The following is a 24,768-nucleotide window of genomic DNA, read 5'->3' on the forward strand; positions in this document are numbered from 1 at the left end:
AAAACCTGGAGCATGCACACATTTCTCAGCCTCTTGAGAAATTGGATCTGCCCTTCCTCAGTTTATTGTCTTATCCTTTCGCCACAGCATGTTGTAAAGAGAAGTGGTTTATTCACATAAAGGAAGTAAATTATTACCTGTGGGTGTACATATTTTGAAGTTTGATCCCAATATTGTTGCTAATGTTTATCCTGTTAAAGTTAAACATGGATCTGTTGAGTAAAAGACTGAGTCTGTGTTGATACTGCATATACAACCCACAAATTAACCAACGTTTGGAGAAGTCAGTATCTTCATCGGTTTTGGCATCTGATACCTCACAAGAGGCACTGCTTCGGGTCATCTGCTAACACGTGATTCTCATTACATCAGACAATCGGGGGGCAGGGGTGGGAAGGCGAAAAACAAATCTCTCCATAGGACTGATATTGTACTAAATAGTCACAAACTACAATAAATCAACCTAAGAATAGATTTAATAATATAGATGGAAAACCCCATTGTTTGGCTGACTTAATCTCCTCGTGGTAAAATCAGCTGAATTTGGATATTTGGTGTGCATGTTTTCTTTCATTTCCTTTTGCATTGCTGGCCACACCCAGTGACGTAATTTATAACTCTTTGCTCCTATGTTTTCATCATATGAAGTGCTCGCTCTTAATTCGTTTTTTCATTTTTACTATCCCAGCATCCCCCCTCTCAGAGGAGCAGTTCGTCGCGACAGCCAGGGAGAGAGCCTGCATGCTCAAGGTAAGGTGCAAATGTGAGTTAGGCTGTGTGACTTACAGATGAAACTGGAGTACTATTAATGCCTTTGGACCCAAGTTATTCTCCAAATGGCATTATGCTACTAAAGCAAACATTTGAGTAAACACGCTTTATTAAAACATTATTTTCCAAACTATATTCCATTTCCCACATGTACTAAGGTCTAATTAACTGCTGTCGGCAATTCCCCTAAAAATGGCCAAGCCAGTTAAAAGTTTAATTTTAGAGATCTAATTAATGATAAGTGGAGGAAGAGAATATTAAGATATAGTCAACTGACCTCATGACATTTCTAACTGGAAGCGATCATTTGATCTTGTTAGAAGTCAAGGCAACTGCTCTGTTGCCTTTTCGGTAGAGATGGGTACCTTGGAAAGGTGATAAGACCTGTGATGCCTCGTGTTTTCAGTTTGGGATTTGTGTCTGAGACAGTCGTTTGACCTTCAGTGATTTCCTGCTGGTGCTCTGAGTCTCCTCTATACTGTCTTTTCAGTTCAGGAGCTCCCTAGAACAAAGGAACAATTAACTAACATGCCACCAGATGGCAATATTTGGAAAGCCATCTAGGGAGGTTTCAAAGCTGTGAGCTATTGTTGTTCAGAGAGTAGTCTCACAAAGTATAACGTCCTAGGTTCCATCAAAGGCGCTCCAAACATCTTTTGTTTTACTTCTTTTTTCCCCACAGCATCAAACTTTTTTTACTAGGGGAAGAAAAGGAGTATGGGGTGTATGTGTTGTTTTCTTCTGGTTTTCATTCTGGAATGAGAAAATTAGAACTTCAGTCTTAAATAATTCTTTAAACTATTGGTGAATATTAAAAGCTCAGATCAATGGATAATATACCATATTTGTCTTAAGGTTTCTTTGTGAGAAATGGTATGGTTGATGATCATTTTTAAGTAAATTATTTTAGAGAAGAAACCTAAAATTCTTCTCCTACAGCGAAATATTCAGGTACAAAATTGTATGTATTAAACTGAAATAATTTATTTAAATAAGATGAGTAAACTTTTCCCCTGTTGCTCTAATGAAAAAGGAAACACTGCCCCGTGGGTGGTGTCCAAACAGCTGGACTTTTCCAGGCCCAGAGCTGGCTCCAGGCAGAGTTGGGACAGAGGGAGGCGGAAAGGCACCTGAAGGGCAAATGAAATAGGAAGACCAAGAAGAGGCGTCTCCTAAGCTTACTACACACAAAAGCAGGTCCTGAGCAGATGTTGAGTGCCCTTTGAAATCTGCTCCATGTACTAGCCCTTCTAGTGGGGAGCGCACACCTCTGGCGTCTGGGACAGTCCTGGTTTATTTATGTTCTTGTGTATGGGCTGTCTAGCACCTCCTTTTACCCTCAAATATCTTAGTTTGGATGATAAATTACATAATCTCCCTGTCTTCCAGGGAGAAAAAGTAATAGAAAAAAGGTGGCCCAATACTTATAAATTGGGTTATCTGTTTATTAATGTCTTTATATATCAGAGGCTACAGGACAAATCTCTTTTTCTGTAAAAAACCACACTAAATATTTCCTGCTTTGTGAGCTATCCAGTCTCTGTCACAACTATTCAACTCCCTGTAGTGTGAAAACAGCCATACACAATACATAAGAGAATGGGCTTGGCTGTATTCCAGTAAAACTTTATTTGCAAAAGCAGGTCATCGTTTACAGACTCCTGTGAGATAATAGATGAGAAGCGGATAAGAAATGGTAGAGAACAAAGAAGGCAGCACTCTTAATTCCTCTCCTCTTCATATACCTGCTGGGTTACAACCTCTTTACTTCACCCTCTCGTGAACTAATTACAGTTTCTCTGAGGAAGTAATCTCTTCATCAGTTGTATGGTTCATGAGATTCCTTTGCTGGGTCTAGCTGCTTGCTTCTCATTCAAATCTACTTCTGCACCATGCACCACATGCCTCTGTTGTACACCCCATGACACAGAACGGCAACCCATTCAGGTGCCACCTGAATCCTGGAATAGTGTACTGGAGCGAAGACGACCTAGTAGGCAATTTAATGTCTTGCTTTGGTCCTCACTAAGTGACTGTCTATAGAAAATATAGCCACATGAAAGAAAGGTTGATGTTGACTGTACCAAAATTTTTATACAAAAAACAATATACTGAAAGGAAACTTTGGTGGGGGGAGGGAGAGAAAAATCACCTGTAACACCATCCAAAATAACTATTTTTTATTTTCGCATATTTGCTTTTTCCATAAGTATTCCTATTTTTCTACGGTGGATGTCATACTGCACGTGGGCTCTGTATTTTACTTAGCAGCACTCACAAGCGTCCTTTATGCGTCCTCAGAACTATTGCTAGAATAGCAGAATAGCATTGTGTTCTACCAAGACGCCACAACACTTTCCAATTTTTCACCTAAAAATGCTACATTGATTTTTTCTAGACATCATTGATTTGGTTAGGTTGGCTTGGTTCGGTTTACGTTGGGGTTTTTGTTGTGTTTTGTCCATCTATTTCCTTAAGATTATTATTAAAGGATATAATCATTGTAACGTAGTTTACCATATTTTTCTCCAAAAGGTTTGGAGTACAACATTTACAAACATTGGCAGTTTATATATGTATACACAGAGACAGACAAGTAATGGAAGAAGGAAGGAAATTGCAATGTGAACGTACTTAATACTACTGAACTATACATTTCAATGGTTAAAATGGTACATTTTTGTGTTATGTGTATCTCACTGGGACAGGGAGTAATTGACCTTGATGAGAATCATTTCCATGGGATGGTCAAGATGGCACCTGGAGTGAGGGAGAAATGGAGAGGTGGAGAGAGGAGGTTTACATAAGCCTTACTATATTTGGCTATCAAGATGAGAAGAGAAAGAGGGACCTGTGGGGAAGAAGAGTGGATTTAAGGTGGAAGAGACCTGACCCGTTCAAATGCTGCTGAGAAGGAACCAGGAAGGAGCTGTGTAAGGGACCCCGTAAAAAGTTCCAGCGCCGGTCTTGAGAAGGCAGGAGGCAACGGGCCAGGGTACATCTCTTCACGCAAGAAGCAGAGTAAGATGCCTGCCTTTCAGGTGAACGTGAAGGTTGGGGGCAGGACACAAATTCCTGTCGAATAGCGTGGATGCGCTCTGTGAGATCAGAGGCGAGGCCTTCCGCTGAAAGGCTCGGGGTGTAGAGAGACTGGGAAAGTGTTCAAGTGCTGGTGTATGCGTAGCAGCAGGGTGCTGACCAGGGAAGCAGACAGACCCTCTGGGAGCATGGGCACCCAAGCAGGTTTGAAGGCCGTGAATTTAGAGTCATACTCACCCTCCAGGCAGAGCGCCTCTTTCTCCAAGCAGGGCTCAGCAGAAGCACGCACAACTGAGCAGATGAAAACTTGACAAGGGCTCTTTTGGGCGGAAACATAAAAATTATCATGAGGAAAATACACTTATTTTAAAGGAGGCTGATGCTTTCCTTTCTAAATATTGCAGGAGCCAAATGACTGGTTTAGTTGCTGCTGACTGTTTATAATGAGTTTGGTATTTGTATAGGGTTGTAACTAATTCATGAGGGCCCCCTGTTGACAAAATAGATTATTAGAGACCAGCCTTAATTAACATTTGATTTGATTGATAATGAAACTTAGAACAGTTTGAGTAAGTTGGAGTCACATGCCCCATTCACAAATTTGCATTGCTTGTCATGGGTACTTGTGACACCAACCTGAGTCAACTGCTTTGTTGCATTCAGAAATAAAACTGCCAACTGCCTAGCAAAACCCCTACAGGAGATGTCTGCCTTTTACGTAGAGTGGTAGAATCTGGTTAAGCGTTTCATCTGGGCTAGCAAAAATGTCACTGAGGTTGACATATCTAAGTTTTCTTTACAAGTGGGCTGTGGTACGTGGGAAGAATGCTACTGATGTCTCATGGGCTGGTGCCTGAAATGCTTGTGTATATTGAGGCTCCCTAGCCAAGAAATGTGTTCCTTCTACCCCCGCTCCCCTTTCTCTATCTGAGTTTAGTTTTCTGTTCTGAAAGTCATTAAAAATAAAAGAATTAATGAACAAAGAAGATGGGCACTAATCCTATGACATTTCTTATTCCCACTGATAGTCCCAGAACTTCAGAGCAGAATCCTAAATGTTGTGGATTGGTGAAAATGTCCTGTATCTGTGCCATCATACTTGGTAGCCGTTAGCCACATGTGCCCATTGAATATCTGAAATGGGACCGTGTGATTGAGGAACATTTTATATGCATTTTAAATTTTATTTTTCATTATAATTAATTCAGTATAAATAGCTACATGTGTCCAGTGGCTACTGTATTGGACAGCCAGCTCTAGAAGCCAGGTTAGATAGACCTGAAGCTATAAGTACATCTTACAAATAGAGCCACCCCAGGAAACCCACTCTTGGTCTTTGCTGTGCGGACCAGTCTGGCCTGGCCTCAGCTGCCATCATGGCTGGTTATAGCCTAGGCATTCTGGTCCTCACGTGAGGGTAACTATAGGGAGGGAGCGAGATCTGAAAACAACCTGCAGCCAAGGTGGACTCATGTTCATTTCTACGTAAACTGTTTCTCCAGTACCTGGACACCAGACTCCAGTGTACAAAGGGGAAAAAATATGAGAGGGAGAGAAAACTTGATTTCATGCCTACTGTGTACAAGTACTCAGCTGGCAACTTCGTATACATTGTCTTAATCTTTATATGTCCTCTGTGAAACTTGCTAATGCTCATTATGGATGAAGAAATTCGCTTTCAGAGAGATCACTAACTAGTTCAAGGCACATAGCTAATAAGTGGCAGAGGCAAGATTAGACCCCAGGCAGGTTTGAAGCCAAAGTTATTTCCACAAGCAGTACTCACACCTAGATGTGCATGTTTGGAACTGCTCGTAAAGCAGAAAGCCTTCAGGGTAGGACTGGAGGTAGAGTGGAGGTTATGGGAGGCAAATGACTTGTGTGTATGTGTGTGTGTGCGTGCATAGGCGCGCACAATCCTGATTATCTCGGGAGCTGTACCTCTATTCCTCCTCTCCTCTCCCTTGTGCCCTCCCTTCCCGCACACCACTTCAGCTATGTTAATTCTAGGCTGCCCTTTCATGGAAATACAACTCTAAATGTCATAGAAGATGTGCAGTCGCTCATCTGGGTTAAAACTACTCGAGAAACAAATGACATATTTCAGCATCTTAGCTACCATTGAGGTAAAAGTCTCAAGCTACTTGGTACTTATCTATACTCCTGTTTTATGAGGAGTATATTAGATTATCTACAATCATTTAAGTAAACATCTCCCAGAGTCCAGCTGCTGCCTGCCTGCCTTCCCAAATCTCTTACATGTATATTTTCTTCTACTTCTGTAGTGTTTCCAAAGTTCCATTATTAAAAATAATAGTGGAAATCATAAAAAGCAGACCACCTATCATCTGACCCTAACAAATAATTTGTTTTCTTTTTTTCCCTTGTAGTTCTCCTTCATGCAGTTTTACATAGTTATAACCATACGTTGTGCACACTTCAGTTTTTCACCGTGTTGAGCGGTTCCCCACGCTGCCACACTATGCGTGGTGGTAGCATTAAAGTCTGCGGGGGAGTCTATAGAGTGGGCATATTATTACTATTATTCCAACCTGCTACTGTTTGGTGCATGAAGCCTTGTTCAAAGCTAATATTGGTAGACTTTAAACTAATGGGTCAAACTGATTGAACAATACCCGACAGGCAGTCCCACACCTGTGGTCCCACATCCTCTGTGAACACAGTTACACTATGACGTTCCTGATTGGCTATTACCTTGGATTTACATTTTTTTCACATGTATACTTTTTAATTTCCAAAACCTAATATTCTCAATAGCAATGTTTGACGATGCATTATATTTTAATTACTCTCCCCCCACACATTGGACACTCAATATATGCTTCTGTAAAAGTCTATAAAACTGGCTTGGCATCAGGTTGCCCAGCAACTGGTACTGTGTATGACACAGATTTTCAGCATCCCTTTCCTCAGATAACATTCTGCCTAAAATGCCTGCACTGACGTGTTTGCCTCTGTTCTAAAGTTAGTCATGTGTCAGTCTTCAAGAAAGCGACTCAGATGAATCACAGATTATCAGGTTAACAGCAAACTGCATTAAGAAACATGAACAGACCCAAGCTGGTGTGGCTCAGTTGGTTGGAGCAACATCCTGAACACTGAAAGGTCATGGGTTTGATTCCTGGTCAGGGCATGTACCTAGGTTGTAGGTTTGGTTCCTGGTCAGGGCGCATACCTAGGGAGTGGGTTCAACCCCTGATCAGAGCACATACTGAAGAAAACCGATCAACGCCTCCCTCGCACATGGATGCCTCTCTCTCACTCTCCCCCTCTCTCTCTCTTCCTCTCTCCCTTCCTCTTTCTCTAACATATATATATATAATGTTTTAAGTATTTGGTATTGTACCTTAAAAAGCAAAGGAAACATGAACAGTACAGGTCAACGTAAACCTCAGAGGGCCTCCCTGGGGACTAAATTCTAAGCTAGGTGGGTTTTGTATTGTCCAATACTTCATCCTCTGGCTTTGGAGTGCAGCATCAAGCCTTCACTGCACCGTGGCATTTCAAAATGCTGACATATTACTCTGTGACGGTTTTGCAAGGCAGTGACTTGGCTATATAATATCTGCTTGGTAGAGTTTCTCTCACAGGAGTCTTGTTTCGAACATTATCTTCTGCGCTTGGGGAGTGATATGTTTCAGGCCTGTGTGAGGTAATGCCGGGCATGCAACACTGCCTTGGCTTGTACGCTGGACTGAACCATTAGCATCCTTTCCTGGTACCTGGCTTAGAGGAAACTGCTTGGTTTGTCAAAGAATATGAATGGAGTGCTTGGTACATTGTGTAATGATGACACAATGGAATAACAAGTCTATATAGGTGTCTTGAAATAAGAATATCCGACCGCTCCTGCCTCCTGCTCAAGAAGACATTACATCATAATGACTGCGTAACTCTGGCACACTACTATATATTCTTAAAGCTTCATCTCATCAAAAACTTGGATAGTTTTGTCATGTAGTGAGCTACCAAAACATGAAGCAGTTGCTTTTAAGTTTTAATTCCACTGAGGTAAAATTATTTTGGATGTCAGGTGAAAATGGTAGAAGAGAATGTATGGTTGGAAAAGTTGACGCTGCTGGCACAAAGAACAGAACTGTTTGCCTGGATGAAAGTGAAATGTTTTTAAATAACATAGACTTGTGACTATCCTAAGATGGCCATAAAGGTTTCAGGAGAGGTAGACTTTGAGCTGAGCCTACTGTTGGAAATATGGGTAGAAGAAAAGGAGGGAGAAAGGACTTTCAAGCACCAGTCAAAAGGGACAAGGAACAGAGCATAAACCACCTAGAGTGGGTAAGAGTTGACTGGTTCTTTAATGTGAGTACTGGAAGATTAAGGGAGAAAGACAAGCTGTGGTCCAACAGTACAGAGTCCCAAATACCGTACTAAGTTGTTTAAACTTTATTTCCCACTATCTAAAATGTATTGAACATGACACAAATACACTCTAGAAAAATCAGTGTTTTGTTTTACGATGATAGTCTAAATACAGTTTTGGTTCCCTTCTCTCCAGAGCTTCAATTGAAATGATAACAAAATATTAAAAGAACAAATCTCTGGCAGTTCTGGAAGCATAAATGAGGACCAGAAATGGACAAACTTCTAGAAAAAGGGAAGGGAATAGGATTATATTGCTAGCTAAATTTTTTAAAGCAAAAGAGAAAAAATATTTTAAAAGAACAGATAATTCAGAGAATTATTATAATACAGATCAAATAGTTCAGAAAACAGAAGAAAATGCCAAAAACTAATTAATATTCTTAGTACAAAAAGCATTGGATCCATTCAACTCCACTCCTCCCTCCCTCACCCCCAAAAGTTGCTATGGATAAGAGGCAGTCTGAAAACACAGTTCTTACAAATTAAAATTTTAATTATCAAATTAAAAATCAAGAGAAAGACTTACTGAGTATGGCTAAAGAGCATTCCAGAATGTAAAGTAAAAGATGAGGAGACGGAAACCACGAGAAAAGCATTAGAGATATGGCAGGATGATCTCTAGGGTGTCCAACCTGCAGCCCATGGGCCTCACGTGGCTCAGGATGCCTATGATGCGGCCCAACACAAAATCGCAAATGCACTTAAAATATTATGAGATATTTTTGTGATTATGTGTCACGATGTATTTAATGTGTGGCCCAAGACAACTCTCTTTCTTCCAGTGTGGCCCAGAGACGCCAAAACATTGGACGCCTCTGAATGGTCCAACAGTAAGAGTATCTTTAAGGGAAAAAGTTAAAGACATTGGAGATAAGGAAATAAAAACATAAAGGTTCAGATTAAGAGACCACTGAATTTTGAGTAAGATAAATTTAAAAGCCCAAACCTATCTAGGTTTGGGATGAAGAGGTCTCAGAGATAACTGGGGTGGAAAGTGAGAGATTGGGAAGGGATCACCTGAATGGTGGAAGCTTCGAAAAACTGTGCTCGGGACTGGGTCACCGTGCAGACTTGCTTTCGAAGTCCTCAGGGAAGTGATTTTGGAGCTACAGTTCTATACTCAGCCCAACTATCCAAATATGAGAGCAAATAGGCATTTTTTTGACATGAAAAGACTTTAAAAATTTACTCCATGCCTCTCAAAAAAATAACTTACAGGTGCTCCAGGACAATGTAGAAGAGGAGAAAAATAAAGATAACACAGCATCTCAAAAACTATGAAACCCATGGATGAGTCCAGTTATAAGAAACGTAAGAAACCCCAGGATGCCAGGAGTAATAAGGCAGACACTGGTCCAGATTAGGTAGCGCGCTCCATGAAGAATATCTTGAAAAACGTCACGTGCTATTATATAAATTTAGACCTAGGATCTGATTGTTTTTATAATACCATGGCATGTTTCTTCTGTCAAAAAAAGTTAAAAGCCTACAAAAAACTATATTGATACGTAGAGATATAGATACAGATGTCAGCTATATTGGTATGATGAGATTCAGGTTTAATCTTAAAATTAAGCATACTTTTGAACAACTAATGACATGTGAACACAGACACTCGATTTGGCCTTGATGCTTTCAGTGCAATATTATTCTGATTGCAAGATTTAATGAGAATATTAATATTTTCTTCTCTAGGAAGGTAAAAGTACTTGATTTTGGAGAAAACAAGAAATTACATAATTATAAATGCCATCTACTAGACGTCAGTTTTAGAAGCAACCTATAGTCAAAATACGGAAGACTTAACTACACTCATAGAACATAATATAAATTTAAGAAATAAAAGAGGCATGGTGGTAAAACCACACTATTAAAAGCAGAGAAGATTGAGAAGCAACATGATGGACAGTCAATAGATAATGGGATGAGTCAGCAAATAATAGATAATACATGATTGGAATGAGTCAGCAAATAGAATTTTAAGAATGTTACTGTTGTAAAGGAAGGTAAGAACTAATAGAAGCATGTTGAATTTCTTACTAGAAAACAAATACTACTTTTCTCTGTATTTTTATATTATGTTGATAAATCAATAGAATACTCCAGAAGAGATTCAATTGTAACCCCAGAAAAACTAAAAACAGGAGTAGTTAAAAAAGTGAATTAATGAAAATGAGACTGGGGTAAAGGAAAGTAGTAAGAAAAGTGTTTGCCCTTAATAATATACATTTTTGTAGTCCTCAGAGTCTTAGGACTTTTGTGTGCATATTCTAAAAATTAAAAATAGTAAATTTTTCACATATATAGAATAGGCTGTAAGGAAAAGAGAAAGAAAGACTCTTGGAAAGTTATTGCATTTGTCTACATTGCTGATGATATGAATTTGGTCAAAAGAAAACGCAAATTGAGAGAGGCAACTGGAAAAGAATTGATAGCATTTTGCAGTTGGGTAGATATTTGAGCAGGATGAATTTAAAAAGGGGGAAAGGGAGAATAAAGATGTATAATATTTTCAGATTCGTTGATTAGGTAATCCGAACTGAAACTAACAAAATGATACCCAGGATAATATACTTGTTTTCAAATTTACTGATGCCTGGGTGTTTCTCACCCAGTTATATTTCTCCAGGCTGTCTTAGAAGTAAAAATATGGCCATTTTATTAAGTGACATTTGTAATGTGATCAAATATTTGTCATCATAAGAATGTGATAATCCAGGCCCTGGCCAGGGGTCTCAGTTGGTTGGAGTGTCTTTTCTTTCACCGAAAGGTTGCAGGTTCAATCCCCAGTCGGGGCACGTATGGAAGGCAACCGATCAATGTTTCTCTCACATTGATGTTTCTCTCTCTCCCTCCCCCCTCGCCCTCTCTCCACCTTCTTCTCTAAAATCAATAAAATCAATAAGAATTTTTTTGGTCAATCCTTTCTATATAAAAACCAACAGTTGATGCTTTAGGCTAACAGTGTATTCTGGCTCTATCAGCGATCTCTCAATGATGTCATTCATGGCAGGGGGTGAGCGCCCAGGTTTCATTGCATTAGAAGCACTCAGAGCTCCAGGGCTGTGAATATTTGGGTTTTCAGTGAACTTCTAATCCTGCTCTGCTACTATGAGTTCGGAATTTAGCAACTTTCCCATCTTGATCCTATTTACCAAAAGTTTTTAAACTTTTAACTTAAAGCTGGGGGGGGACAGAGATCTTTTGAAAGCCCTTTGCAAATTATGAATTCTCCCAATACCTCTTCCTTTCATTCACAACCTGACACCATCCTTCATTCATGGAGTATCCGTTGCAATTATATGCTGAAAGCCTTTGGAATATAAATGCTACTTTTTTCAGACTGTAGTAGAACAAAGCATTTTATACAAGTAAGCATATTTCAAATCTACTGATAACTATAAAATGTGCTTTTCTTTAGCCAGTGGAACCAAGAATGCCAAATTTAATAAAATTTATCAAGATCTGTGCAACAGGATCCAAAAATTCCCTTACGTCCACTTCCCATTTTGGAGAGAATTATAATTGTGCGTAAAATCATGCATAAAACTTGGCTCTCACTTTTGCCTGATTGATATTCAAGGGAAATCAGAAAGAGGGCTTTTCAGTAAACATCTTCCTTTCTAGGACAGACAACTTCGTGGACAGCAATGTCTCATCGCCCTAGGGCTTTGCCTTTTGTCAGGGAAGGCAGTGTGCAGGAGCTCTGAGAGATCGGGCAGACGTTTGGTGTTGGTTTGCGATTGAGTTTTTTCCTTCATGCTGTGAATGGCTGGAGTGATGAATTTAAAGGATGGAAGTAAATGATTCTTTTGGAGGAGGGGGAGTGGAGAAAATAAAATAGGGAATGTAATATAGATTAATTATACATTTTAGAATTGCATCATTAGGCAACATGAGGGAGTTATTCTCAAGTTTCTTTAGTGAAATCATGCTTCACACCTTGATCAGCACCAGCAAAGCCATATTTCTTCTCTTTATCTGAATGTGGCCTTTATATAGTATTTGTATAATGCCTGTCGCAAGCATGGATTTGCAGCTGTTTCATAATCGCTGTGAAGTTTCCTGGCTCCGCTCCACAGCACTGTGTCCAAACTTCGGGAACTCCTCTCAAGTCTGGTGAATGTGGGAGGAGACCACTTACAGAATGATTTACTTCACCCAGAGCTCAGTGCTTTGCGTGCACAATGTGAGGGCTGCTGTTCAGCAGGTTGTGTTCAAATGTAAGCGCCCGGCCAGAGGAACTTCTCGGGGGCTTGTCATCCAGCCTCATGACTTATCCTCTGGGGAACTTGGAATGTTCTAACCAGACAAGCGACGCTAAGATTCTTTATTTCTTTTGAGCAATAAGTGCCCATGAATTTTTTAAGCTGATCATTTCATTTGCTGAAACATAGTGATTCTGACTTTAATGATGTAATCTGATTTGTCGGAGCGGTGGCGAAGATGAGATGGCCGTGGCTGAATGTTCCTGGCGCGCGCTCCTCCTGGACGGACAGGGACCCTAAGGATTGAACAACGCAGATACTGTTACATTTGCTCTCCTCTCCCTAGCTTTATAATGAAGCCAGCTGAAGCTATTTTCAAGTGGTAGCTTAGAGATCTAGTAGGCCCACTGAACATAGGCTAATACAATAATTGGGTAGAAGAATCTCTTTCTACAAAAGCGTATGTGAATGTTTCCAAATAGTAACACTTACAGGCTCTTTTCTCCACTTATTACATATGCTGCCACCAGGACACAGAGCCAGCATCCCAGGTTAAGAGGTCACCATGTTAAATCCCACCCTTACTACATGTGGTGGGAGATGTGTTTCTAAGGGTGGTTAGATTGTATAAGGCTTTAAGCGCCAAAAGGAAAACATGTAGTTTTTATACTGACCCTGCTAGAGAACCACTGAAGGCTTTTGAAAAATAAGGAAGGAAGATCTATTTCATGTTGGTATTTCAGAAGCATGGAGAAGTAAGAGAGTCAGGAAGCAAGGAAACCTGTCCAGAGAATCTCATAAGCAAGGCATAAGGTGGAATGTCTACTGTAGTGTGTTGGGAGTAGGAGAGGAAAGGAAGGGACCTACATGTCCTATTGTGAAATGGACAGGTATGGTGACCAAATTAGAGACACAGGGAGGGGGTAGAGATTCTGAGGATTCGAAACCGAGTGCTGGCTCTGGGTCCCGTTCAAGTAGAAGATGCAGAAAGCGAGGAAGCCCCAGGGGAGAATCTTCCTCATGAAACGCACTGTGCATTGTCCCAACCAACGGCACCGACCTAATTTCTGCTTCTGCCTCTGGTCTGCTTTTGTTCAGTAAAGGAGAGAATGCAGTGATGACCATTGACACCACATGTGGTTTTTACAAGGTGTTTCTGGGAACAATGCAGATTTTTTTTTTTTTTTTTGAGTTGCTCTCATGGCGACTCTGCCTCAGAAAAATCAACTCAGTCAGCAAAAGAGGCCTATTTTCTGCTGATGTTTCTGTCACTACCACATAGGGGCAGGTGTGTCCCACCAGCCTCCCAGAAACATTTCAGCTCTGCAGAACAGTCGGTGTCACACCAAACGCTTCACCCACGTCTGGCCCCTCCTGTGCCTGCCCAATGCACGGTGAGTCAAGAACCTCTGTGGCTTTGCCAGCCCTCGAGGTTCCAGATATAAAATGACGTACAGGCTCCCTCCACTCTCAAATTCCCAAGCCAACGTGGGACGAGGCTACCCCTACCCCAACAGTCTCCAGCTAGTCACACTGTCTCGTGGCTCATAGCATGGACTTTGTATTCTGAGTCCTTCAAGGATGGTTAAGATTTTGATACTTGAAAATCAGAATTTCGAGGCGCACAAACTTTTCTTCGGGTTATCTTCTGTACCGTGGGCTTAGAAGTCTATTCTGAAACAACGCTTGAGCACTGATTCCTTTCTTCTCTTGCATTCTTGCTTTAGTAGCCCCGTGCTGAGGAAACTCAGAGGTGATGCAGGGGGGGTGGGGGGCAGTGTGTAGTCTCCAAAGATGCCTACCACACTAGCATCCCCGCTGTGTGATACTGACATTCTCTTCCCATTTAGCATATGGATGGAATCAGTAATGCTTCCTCCTGAGTCTGGGTGGACTCCTGTGGTTGCCTTGGCCAGCAAAGAGTGACAGAAGTTATGGTCTCTGACTTCCAGGACTAGATTTTAAAACTGCCATGCTCTCATGCCTGCCCCCTAGGGGTGATAGTGCCGGGACCCCAAGCCACTTGGACAGGTCTGCAGAGGTCTAGTCCTGCCAGAGCCTCAGCTGAGGTCCCAGCCAAGGCGATGTCAACCAGCTGTGAGACTGAGGAAGCCATTAAGATGACTTCAGTAGTCAGCCGCCTACTAATACACCTGCGTGAGAGATAAGTGGCAACCACCTAGCTGAGCCCAGCCAGCCTCCAAGTGAGAGGTAATAAAATGGTTACTGTTGTTTTAACCCACTGAGTTTTGGAGTGATTCATTATAGAGAACCAATGAAGTGTTGCTGTTATCAATTACTGCATAATAGACAACCCCAAAATTCATTCACTTAAAAAAACAACAATTTGTTATAGCCTATAGTTTTGTGCATCAGGAATTTAGGAAGGCCTTGGCTAGGCAATCCGTCTCTGATCCACATAGCGGTCACCACCCGCCGTGGTGGCTGGGTCTGGAGGACACTTCCACAGTCATGTGTTTGGAGACCTGGAACTCTGTGTGGGTTCACGCCTCTTTTGTGCCCCTGTCCCCCTGTCCTCTCTATGGTCACACCCTCTAGGGCCACTCCACGTGGCTTGTACTTCCCACAGCATGGTGGTCCTAGGGTGGTTCATCTTCTGACGGGGCAGCTGGCTTCCAAGACACCGAGGCAGAAACTGCCAGTCATTGTAAGGTCAAGGCTGGGAACTGGCCGGCATAATTTATACCAAAATCTATTGCTCAGAGCTGTCACAGGGCCTGCCCAGATTCCAGAGCAGTAGAAATAGATCCAAATTTTGGAAGGGAGGACTGTCAAAGATTATGGCTCCAGTGGATGAAGTGGAAATCTAGGGGATTTTTAATTTCAAAATGTTACTTTGTAAATCTTAGTATACCCATTTTCTGGATGAAAACGTTGAGGCTAGGAGAAGTGATTGTCCAGGGTTACTCAGCTTGTAAGTACCAGCATCTGGCTTCAGATTCTAGTCTGTGTTAATCCAGACCATGACCTCTTTCTACTTCTACTCTTCTCTTTAAATTATAGTATGTACTATACAACTTATACTACATTTTCTTTTTTTAATTTGAGATATAATTGACATACATATTACTTTCCGATGTACAACATAATGATGAAATATTTGAATATGCAACATGGTCACCACAATGAGTCTAATTAACATCCATCATCACACAAAATTACAATTTTTTTCTAGTGATGGGAATTTTTAAGATCTTTTAGCAACTTTCAAATATACAATACAGTATCATTGACTGCAGGTGCCATGCTGTGTATCACATCCCCATGGCTTATTTAGTTTATAATTGGAAGTTTGTACATTTGGCCCCACCCCCTCACCCATTTTACTCACCCCTCACCTCTGGCCACCACCCATCTGTTCTCTCTGTCTATGAATTTGTTTTTATTCTCAACATATAAGTGAGAGCATATGTCATTTTTCTTTTTCTGATTTATTTCACTTAGCATAAACTCCTCAAGGTCCGTCCATGTTGTTATAAGAAGTTTCCTTCTTCTTTATGGTTGAATAATATTCCATCGTATATGTGTACTACATTTTCTTTATCCATTTATTTCTCAGTGGACATTTAGATTGTTTCCTTGTCTTGGAGATTGTAAATAATGTTGCAGTGAACATAGGGTTTCATGAAACTTTTAGTGTTTTTGTTTCCTTCAGATAAATTCCCAGAAGTGGAATGGATGAATAACATGGTAGCTATTTTTAATTTGTTGAGGAACCTCCATAATGGCTGCAACATTTACATTCTCGTTAACAGTGCACAAGGGTCCCCTTTTCCGACATCCTTGCCGACACTTACGTCTTGTCTCTTTGATAACAGCTACTCTAACAGGTGTGAGGCGATACCTCACTGTGCTTCTGCTTTGCATTTCTGTGATGATTAGTGATGTTGAACACCTTTTCAAGTACCTGCTGCCCATCTATACATCTACTTTGGGAAAATGTCTATTCAGGTGCTCTCCCTATTTCTTAAATTGGTTTTTTGCTATTGAGTTGTTTGAGTTCCTTATATACTTTAGATATTTAACTCTTATCAGATATATGACTTGCAAATATTTGTTCCCCATCCAGTATGTTGCCCTTTCATTTTGTTGATGGTTTCCTTTGCTATTCAGAAGCGTTGCAGTTTAATGCAGTCCCACTTTTTCATTTGTGCTTCTGTTGCCTTTCCTTTTAGTGTCAGACTCAAAAAATTATTGCCAAGACCAATGGCAAGGAGCTTACTGCCTATGTCTTTTTCTAGGAGTTTTATGGTTCAGGTCTCACATTCGAGTCTTCAATCCATTTTGAGTTGCTTTTCATGAATGGTGTAAGGACGTGGTCCAGTTTCAATCTTTTGCAAGTGGCAGTTCAGTTTTCCCAACACCATTTATTGAAGACACTGTCCTTTCCCCATTGTGTATTTTGGCTCCTTTGTTATGAATTAATTGACCATATATGTGTAGGTTTATTTCTGGGCACTCTATTCTGCTCCATTGATCTATGAGCCTATTTTTATGTCAATGCCATACTGTTTTGATTACTATAGCTTTGTCATCATAGTTTGAAATTGGGAAGGTTGATGCCTCCACTTAATTCTTCTAAGATTGCTTTGATTATTTGGCATATTTTGTGGTTTCATACAAATTTTAGGATTAGTTTTAGGATTGTGAGAAATGTCATTAGAATTTTTATAGGGATCTCATTGCCTCTGTAGATGGCTTTGAGTAGTATGGACATTATAATAATATTAGTTCTTTCAACCCAGGAGCATGGAATATTTAGCTATTTATTTGTCTTCTTTAATATCATTTATCAATGTCTTAAAAGTTTCCGATGCACATGTCTTTCACCTCCTTGGTGAAATTTATTCCTAGGTATTTTATTCTTTTTGATGCAATTATACTGAAATTATTTTCTTAATTTATTTTTGATAGTTCATTATTAGTGTATAGAAGAGTGACAGATTTTTGTATATTGATTTTTGTATCCTTCAACTTCACTGAATTTATTAGTTCTAACAGTGTTTTGATGGAGTCTTTGGGTTTTTTAATATACAATATCATGTCACCTGCAAATAGTGACAGTTTTATTTCTTCCTTTCTGGATTAGATGCCTTTTTATTTCTTTTTCTTGCCTAGCACTTTATACTGTATTTTCTTAATTCCAAACTGCTATCTTCAAAAAAGAAGATACCATCTCCCCCTACACACACACACACACACACACACACACGTTGCAACTCTAATTTTTTAAAATTCTAGGGAAATATTGTAAATGACCTGGTTTGGGACACAGGCCTACCTCTGAACTATCCCTTAGTGCCAAGAAGATGGAATATTGTAATTGTCAAGCTCTACTTGAATCACAAAGGTTAAAGGAGTAGTTCCCAGGAAAAAAGGAAGGAAAGACAATATAATAACAATTCATGCACATCCCACTACACGTCATTACTTCTCATTTATAATGATCACATTGCATCCTTCAATGCTGACAGCATCTCCTGAGGAGACTGGAATTGGGGGTGGGCATGAAAGGCAAGCTGTACAGAGGCATTAATCTCAAGGATTAATCTAGCCGTGTTAGCTGACTATTTACTCATTGTGGCTCCCTATGTGTTGTAAAGACTAAGATCCCTTTGGATTTCCTTCATATAGAAATTAAATAGAAGCCACTTGAAGGTGACCCGGTATGTTTTCATGTGTTGTACTCTGTAGTTGGATCACTCATGTTCATGTTCTGTAGACGGTGAATGTGAGTTGAGATCATGAAGATACTTGACATTATAAACTCTTGCGTAAACAAAGTTTAAGCACTAATTAAAACATTTCTAATGGAAACTTAGTCTTACTTCATAATTTCCATTTGCATTCTTTTTTTAATGAAGTAAGCTGCTTTAATTTCTTTTTTAAAATTTTATTTGGATGAGATCAGAAATTGGTGAATTTCTCTTCCATTACTCACACTGCTTCCCAGCTGCTGGCCTCATGTTCCCTTGACACACTGTGCAGGAGCCACCCGTGAGCCGTAGAGCTGCTGCCCTGCGCAACAGACTCCACAGAGAAGCCCCAGGCTCAGGAAGACCCTTCCTCCCGCTGTTCCTGGTTGCCGTTGGTGGCCTGGGTTCTGAGTGGCTCTGAAACTCTGGGGACCACCGGTACCTGTTAGAACTAGTATTGTCCCCACCCCTCCCCCACTGGCTTTGTATTTATATTAAGGAGTCTCTTCATTCAGTTAGGACTTCTCAATAGGAAAGTCAGAAATAAAGCCCAATGGGTTAGCTGACTTTTGAGAGCTCTAAAGAAATAGTTGCTTGAAAGCCTCTGAGCCTTCTGGAAGATTATTTATTTGTTGATGGTACATAGATTCTCTTCATTTCCCTTGCCACCCAACCGAGCACATGATGCCTTTTATATTTTTTTTAGTTGCCCTACCAAGTCAGTTCAACAACATGTGTTTTACTTAAACACAGAAATAAAATAGGGGCGGAAATGGAGGAATTTCATGAACTTGGGCATGGGCACATTTCAGTGAGAATGTTCAGACATGCATGTCTGTAGCGGGGCGGTTGAGTTGTAGCAGTCTTGGTGTAGTGAAAATGAAAGCCGATTTTAGCTTTGAAAATAAATACCAGAAAAAAACCCAAAAAAACCCTGTGGTCTCTCTCCCCTCCAGAAGATGTATATCAAAGAAATGGACATTAGTAGTTTAGGCTTACTCAGAAAATAGTTAATCACTAAAAATAAGGGTAAGAAAATTATTTTCTCTGTAATAACACATACTGCTAACCTCAAACCCTGGTATCTCTTCCTTCCTCCCCCTCCCTTTTCCTTAACCATAATGTTCAACTAACTTCTATCCTTCTGGTAATTCGCCCCCCTCCCGTCCCCTCTGTCTCCAGCCTTTGCGGGCTTCACCTTTTTGCTCCATAGACTGAATGGCTTTCAGGGCAGCAGTCTACATTCTCTTGCTTCTGTGTCCTTCTGCTGTCTCATCCCTGCTACTCCCCAACTCCAGATTCTGCATCTTTTCAACCAGGTTTTATCAGACCCTAGTGGAAGGCAGGCTTTAGTGAGTAAGAATGACGGCTTTGACACCTGGCAGGTATGTTCATGCCCAGCTGGCCACTTCCTGGCTGGTGATTAGGCAAAACTATTTCACTAGTTGCCTCCTCTGACAAATGGGACTTAAAATCACCCCTTTCTCATAAGTTTCTGTGAGGATTAAAATACCTATTCAATTAAAGCATAGTAGTTGGCTCATTAAAAGGTACAAGATTGCTCTATCCAGCAAAGCTATTATTTAGAATCAAAGGGCAGATAAAGAGCTTCCCAGACAATAAAAAACTTAAGGAGTTTGTCTTCACCAAACCTTTGTGATATGAAATGTTAAAAGGACTTATTTAAGAAAAAGGTCAAAACTATGAACAATAAAATGGCAATAAATACATATCTATCAACAATTGAATCTAAGAAACAAACTAAGTAAACAAGAACAGAGACTGAAGTCATGGATACAGAGAGCATTTTGATGGTTGCCAGATGGGATAGGGGGGTGGGGAAATGTGTGAAGAGGTGAGGGGATTAAAAAGTACAATAGGTACTTACAGAATAGCCATGGGGATGAAAAGTACAGTACAGGAAATGGAGTAGCCAAAGAACCTATACACGTGATCCCTGGGCATGAACAATGGCGTGGGGGTTGCCTGAGGGAGTGGGGGTTGCTGGATGGAGAAAAACTGGGACAAGTGTAATGGCATAATCAATAAAATAGTTTTTAAAAAGTACCCAATAAATAATAGGTATCACTATTGCTATAATTGTCAATATCACTAGAATTCCACATCTGTGCAGACATTACTAACACTACTACAAAGTAACGGTGTCTAACTGGTTTTAAACCCAAGTCTAGGCTGTTCAAAGCTCTGCACGTTCCAGTCGCTCTGTGATCTCTCCGACCGCACCTCCTGAATACCCCCACCTCGCAACACACACACTTACACGCTCAAGTGTAAGTTCTGTGAGGGCAGGGGATTTTACATGTTGTTCACTTCTATGTTTTCAGTGCCTAGAATTATTCCTAGGACATAGGTGCTCAATAAATACCTGTTGAATGAATGATTGAGCCGTAATACAAATAAATATCACTGCCTTGGTGAAGCTTTTTCCATTTCCCCAGACGTGGTTTCTTTCTTTTCTGTATTCCTGTGATACTCAATACATTCTTCAATTATAACATTTGTCACATTGTATTTTTATGGAAAACATATTTAAAGCTCTTAAATTTAACCAGATGGTATAATTCAAAAGCACATTTTTATTTAATAGACTGAAACTCCACATTGAACAGATTTGATTGAATGATTACAGAAATCATAATGCTCTGTGAGTGCTTTTAAATTGTATTCCATCATGTTCTATGAGTTATTCCACAAAATTAAGTCCAAGCCTGAGAAAATCCAAGAGAAAGCAAATTAGGAAATAAATTCCGACACAGAGAAATCTTACACAATGGCATGTTCTGTGGTTTGACGTTACGGAAACCTTGCTATTTTCCTAGCACATAGGGAGGACGCTTGCAAGGTGCTGCCTTGTGCAGACATCAGCATAGCTACAAATGTGCAGATAAATAATCTGCAAAGACAAGTAATCTTAAAAGTCAGTCCCGGAGGAACACACCTATTTAGGGTGGCTTTGAAGAGGGTTTCTTCATCAGGGGGAAAACATCATTTACCAATTTTTATGAAATGAAATGCTATTACTAAATGCAAAGAGACATAAGCATATCATACAAAAACCATCTATGCCTTGGGATTAAGGCAGTGAGCAAGGACCAGTCTCAGTTACATTTCTGTGCGACCAGTGTGATTTCAGGGCCAGTGCCTCTGGCTGACCCACCAATCATGTATTTATTCCCTGCTATCATTTTGGGTGTGAACCATAAGTTAAGTCATTGATTGATAAGCTCTTCTGCCATTCCCTGCTGGAAAATGTGCTAGGACCTAGGCATGGGAGAAATTTCTTTTCCCAGGACAGCAGTGGCGACAGCTAAGTGGAATCTTCTGCCTGCATTCGGGGGTGATGACAATCTAAGGAAGCCCCCATCCAAGGTGGTGTGGCGGCTGTGAGTGCCTTTGACTGTAGTGTGTGTCAACTTCAGTGAGCACACTGTAACCTGGAAAAGGCATTCATGATGAGTCTGTGCTTCTGGGATGGAATCAGGGTTAACATGCACCCTGGATAATGATTTCTTATGTTCTCTGTTATTGTATTTTAGATTTTTCAAATCCAAGGCAATGCAAAATGCCTGTTCTAGGTGAACCTCGTGTGTTGGAGGAGTGGAGAGACAATGATGTCTGCCAGTACACAATTATCGGTGCTTGCTGGCCAGAGTCTCAAGAGAAATGGGACTGTGCTACAAGCTAAAAACTCTGAAAATTAAACCCCGGGCTGGTTCCCAGTTCCATCCTCCTTGATTGGATCTCTGTGCTGAGAGTGCTGCTGGCTTCCTTTTATGCTCCTTGTTTTCACGGCTCTGGCTCAGTGTCCTCCTGGTCCACCTTAGTAGTCTTGCTCTCCCAACTTGAGTTTTGAGTATTTGTTTGACATTTTTGAGGGAGGGAAGGAGTCTTGACTCCACTAGAATGGGGCTCAGAGGTAGGATCAGTTTATCTGGTGCTCAGTGGAGCTCATTAATGAACATATTGACCCCTCCAGTATTGCTAGGACTTTTTAATGCAAATACTTGTTGATTCTAGTTAGTCACTGATGCTACATACAAGTATATATGACCCTGGATTTAATATCCCTTCTTTGAATATCTTTGCTAGGTCAGAATACCAGTAATTTTACAAAGAATTGCAGCTTTCCCTACTTGCTGAAGATTTCATTATTCAGGACTAAAATCCACCCTCTTAAAAATACCCTCGAGAGCACCTTATCAAATGTAGTGAGCATGTGTCTGCCTCATCCGATTCAACCTTTCTGTGACTTTTGGCCCCAGAGACATCCCGTTCCTCCCTGCTTCTCCCCTGGGCCCAGGGAAACCGCTGCCTGTTGTGCTTTGCCCCACCGTGCAAAATCCTTCAGGGTCTCTCTTTGCAGCCTTCTTTTTTAAATCGCTCAGCTTTTAAAGAGTTCCACCCCAGGGCTTCTCTTTCTCCCTGAGTGAGCTGTCAACACCCATAGCTTCCGTTATCACCTGTGAGATCATTTCCTCCAAACCCCCAAGTCCTCCTAAGTTCAAAGACCCACATATTCCCTCATTCAACAGCTAATGACCACCCACCACATGTGGGTCCCAGTGACCACTCATTGTCACCAGGAGGATGTCCTGTAGGTACTTCTCTGTGTCCAAAACACATTACAAGAAGCTTTCTTCCAGAAGGGCAATTCAATCTGTGTTTCCTACTTTGGTAAGTGATACCATTATCCACTTGGTCACTCAAGCCATAAGCTGAGGATTCATTCGAAATGCCCCCTTCTACTTCACTATGCACCCTTAACTCCCATTCAATGTCCGTGCCCACATCCAGTTAGTCAGAGAATCCTGAAGGTTTTACCCTCTGTCAATCTCTGTGCTTTCTTTTTAAATCCTTGCCCTGTGTCTTAGCTTAGACCTTCATCACTCTGACTCATTTTAATCTTCTCCAATATATCCTCCATACCCATCAGCATCAGACCTTGTTGATGCAAATTTTCACCATTAATTTCCCTCCCTAAAGCACTTCATGGTTCCAAACACCTTCAGAATTAAGGTCAACTCCTTAGCTGGGCCATAGCAGCTTTCCGCACCTGGTCCTTGCCCTATGCCCTGCCTCTGTGCACCCCATTCTGAGTCCATGCTAAACAACTTGCTGCCTCCCTGAGACCTACAACCTCTCCTACCTCTGCACCTACGTGTACCGGCTTGGGGCATCCCTTTAGCTCCCCTCTCCTCAGCCACTCCTCTTTTACACGACAGCGCTACCTATTGGCTAAGCATGTGTGTGGCTGAGAAAACCCGAAATTCAATCCTGAACAAATTGCTTTTCCTCTTAGAGCCCCAATTTTGTCACCAGGGTTGTTTTGAGAATCAAATCAGGTATTTGTTGAATAAATGAATGAATTACTTACTCATTTAGGGCCTTCTACCTGTCAGGTCCTGTTCTAGGAACTGCAGATATAGCAGCAAACACAACAGCTGAAGCCCTTGTCCTAAGGAGTCTTACACTCTGTCTGCCACATAGGAAGTGAACAAAAAAGTTATAGTTATTATTCATCCGAGGCTTAGGAAATAGCTCCTTGGGGTAACTTTACCAGACCTACTTGCCATTCTGAGTTAGGTGCTCATCTTCTATAGTCCCGTATCACCCTACGTAGTACAGTTATTACAGCATTATGTTGTATCATAATTGCCAATATTTTTGTCTTGGGCAACAACAAATTCCTCAAGGACAGAGCCTGGGACTTTTCTGGTTTGCCAGCTTCCAATACACAAGAAATCCAGTTATAAGTATCAAGTGAATGAATGAACATTTTCGGATATACCTAACATACTGTTTAAAAATAACATACACCACTGAAGAGCATTTGTTATGTGCCAGACACTGTGTTAACTGTCCTAATAACATAATATTATGGAATTTAATCTTCGCAGCAACACTATGAAACCAGCATTATTACACCGACTTCATAGATGAGGAATCCAAATCTTAGAGATGCAAAATAACTTGCTAGGGTCAAGCAAGGAGTGACACCAAGTCAGGGACCCAGGTCCGCCTCCACAGCCCCAACTTTAATTGTGATGCTTGATGAGAGAAGCCATTTCTCCATGGGGGGGGGGGGCAGTTGGAGATGTAGGACATGGTCTGCAAGTGCTTTATTACAGGTATACCTATGTACAGAAGGCAAAACTTGAATCCACAGTTGATGTACAAAGACATGTTAGCTTAGTTATTTTTTTCTATACTGATCTGAGCAATTCTGCTCACCCTGCTGAGGTCTGGGGTAGCAGAAACAGTTTTAAAGATTCCTGTCCACAGTTTTAGGGCCTCTTCCAGCCTATCTTTGAATAGCTCCATCTCTTGGGTGATACACTTTCCTCTCCCTTACTAAGCCACTGATTTTAGTCTTGACTGTTACGGGGCTGCACCTGTTTGGGGAAGGAGGCTTTAGGGAGATGCTCGTTAAGGCCTTTTCCCGGAGTCCCTAATGGGAAAGGAGACAAAAGAAAATCTCTTGGGTTAAGAACAAAGCCACTACTTCTCCAAAGTCTCCGTTTGGCGATCCTACTTTCATCTCCTCCTTTCTACACTCAGTTGGGATTGGAAAGGGTAGACTCTTTCCTCCTCCTTCCTACCTGTTCTGT

The 24,768-nt window shown here is 40.9% G+C and overlaps 1 protein-coding gene across 3 annotated transcripts in view; it reads left to right on the forward strand.

The window, feature by feature from the left end:
* Positions 1-24,768, forward strand: part of MAPRE2 (microtubule associated protein RP/EB family member 2) — a 133,495-nt gene that overhangs the window by 21,846 nt on the left and 86,881 nt on the right. For all 3 annotated transcript variants that reach the window (XM_053913419.1, XM_045187962.2, XM_045187961.2), the window contains exon 2: positions 689-750. Coding sequence is in view for 1 of the 3 variants with exons in the window: in XM_045187961.2 (XP_045043896.1) it covers positions 689-750 (62 nt within the window). In the remaining 2 variants the exon portion in view is untranslated. The remainder of the gene's footprint in view (positions 1-688; positions 751-24,768) is intronic.

This window comes from Desmodus rotundus, chromosome 10 (assembly GCF_022682495.2).
Source record: "Desmodus rotundus isolate HL8 chromosome 10, HLdesRot8A.1, whole genome shotgun sequence".
In the NCBI taxonomy this organism is placed as follows: domain Eukaryota; kingdom Metazoa; phylum Chordata; class Mammalia; order Chiroptera; family Phyllostomidae; genus Desmodus; species Desmodus rotundus.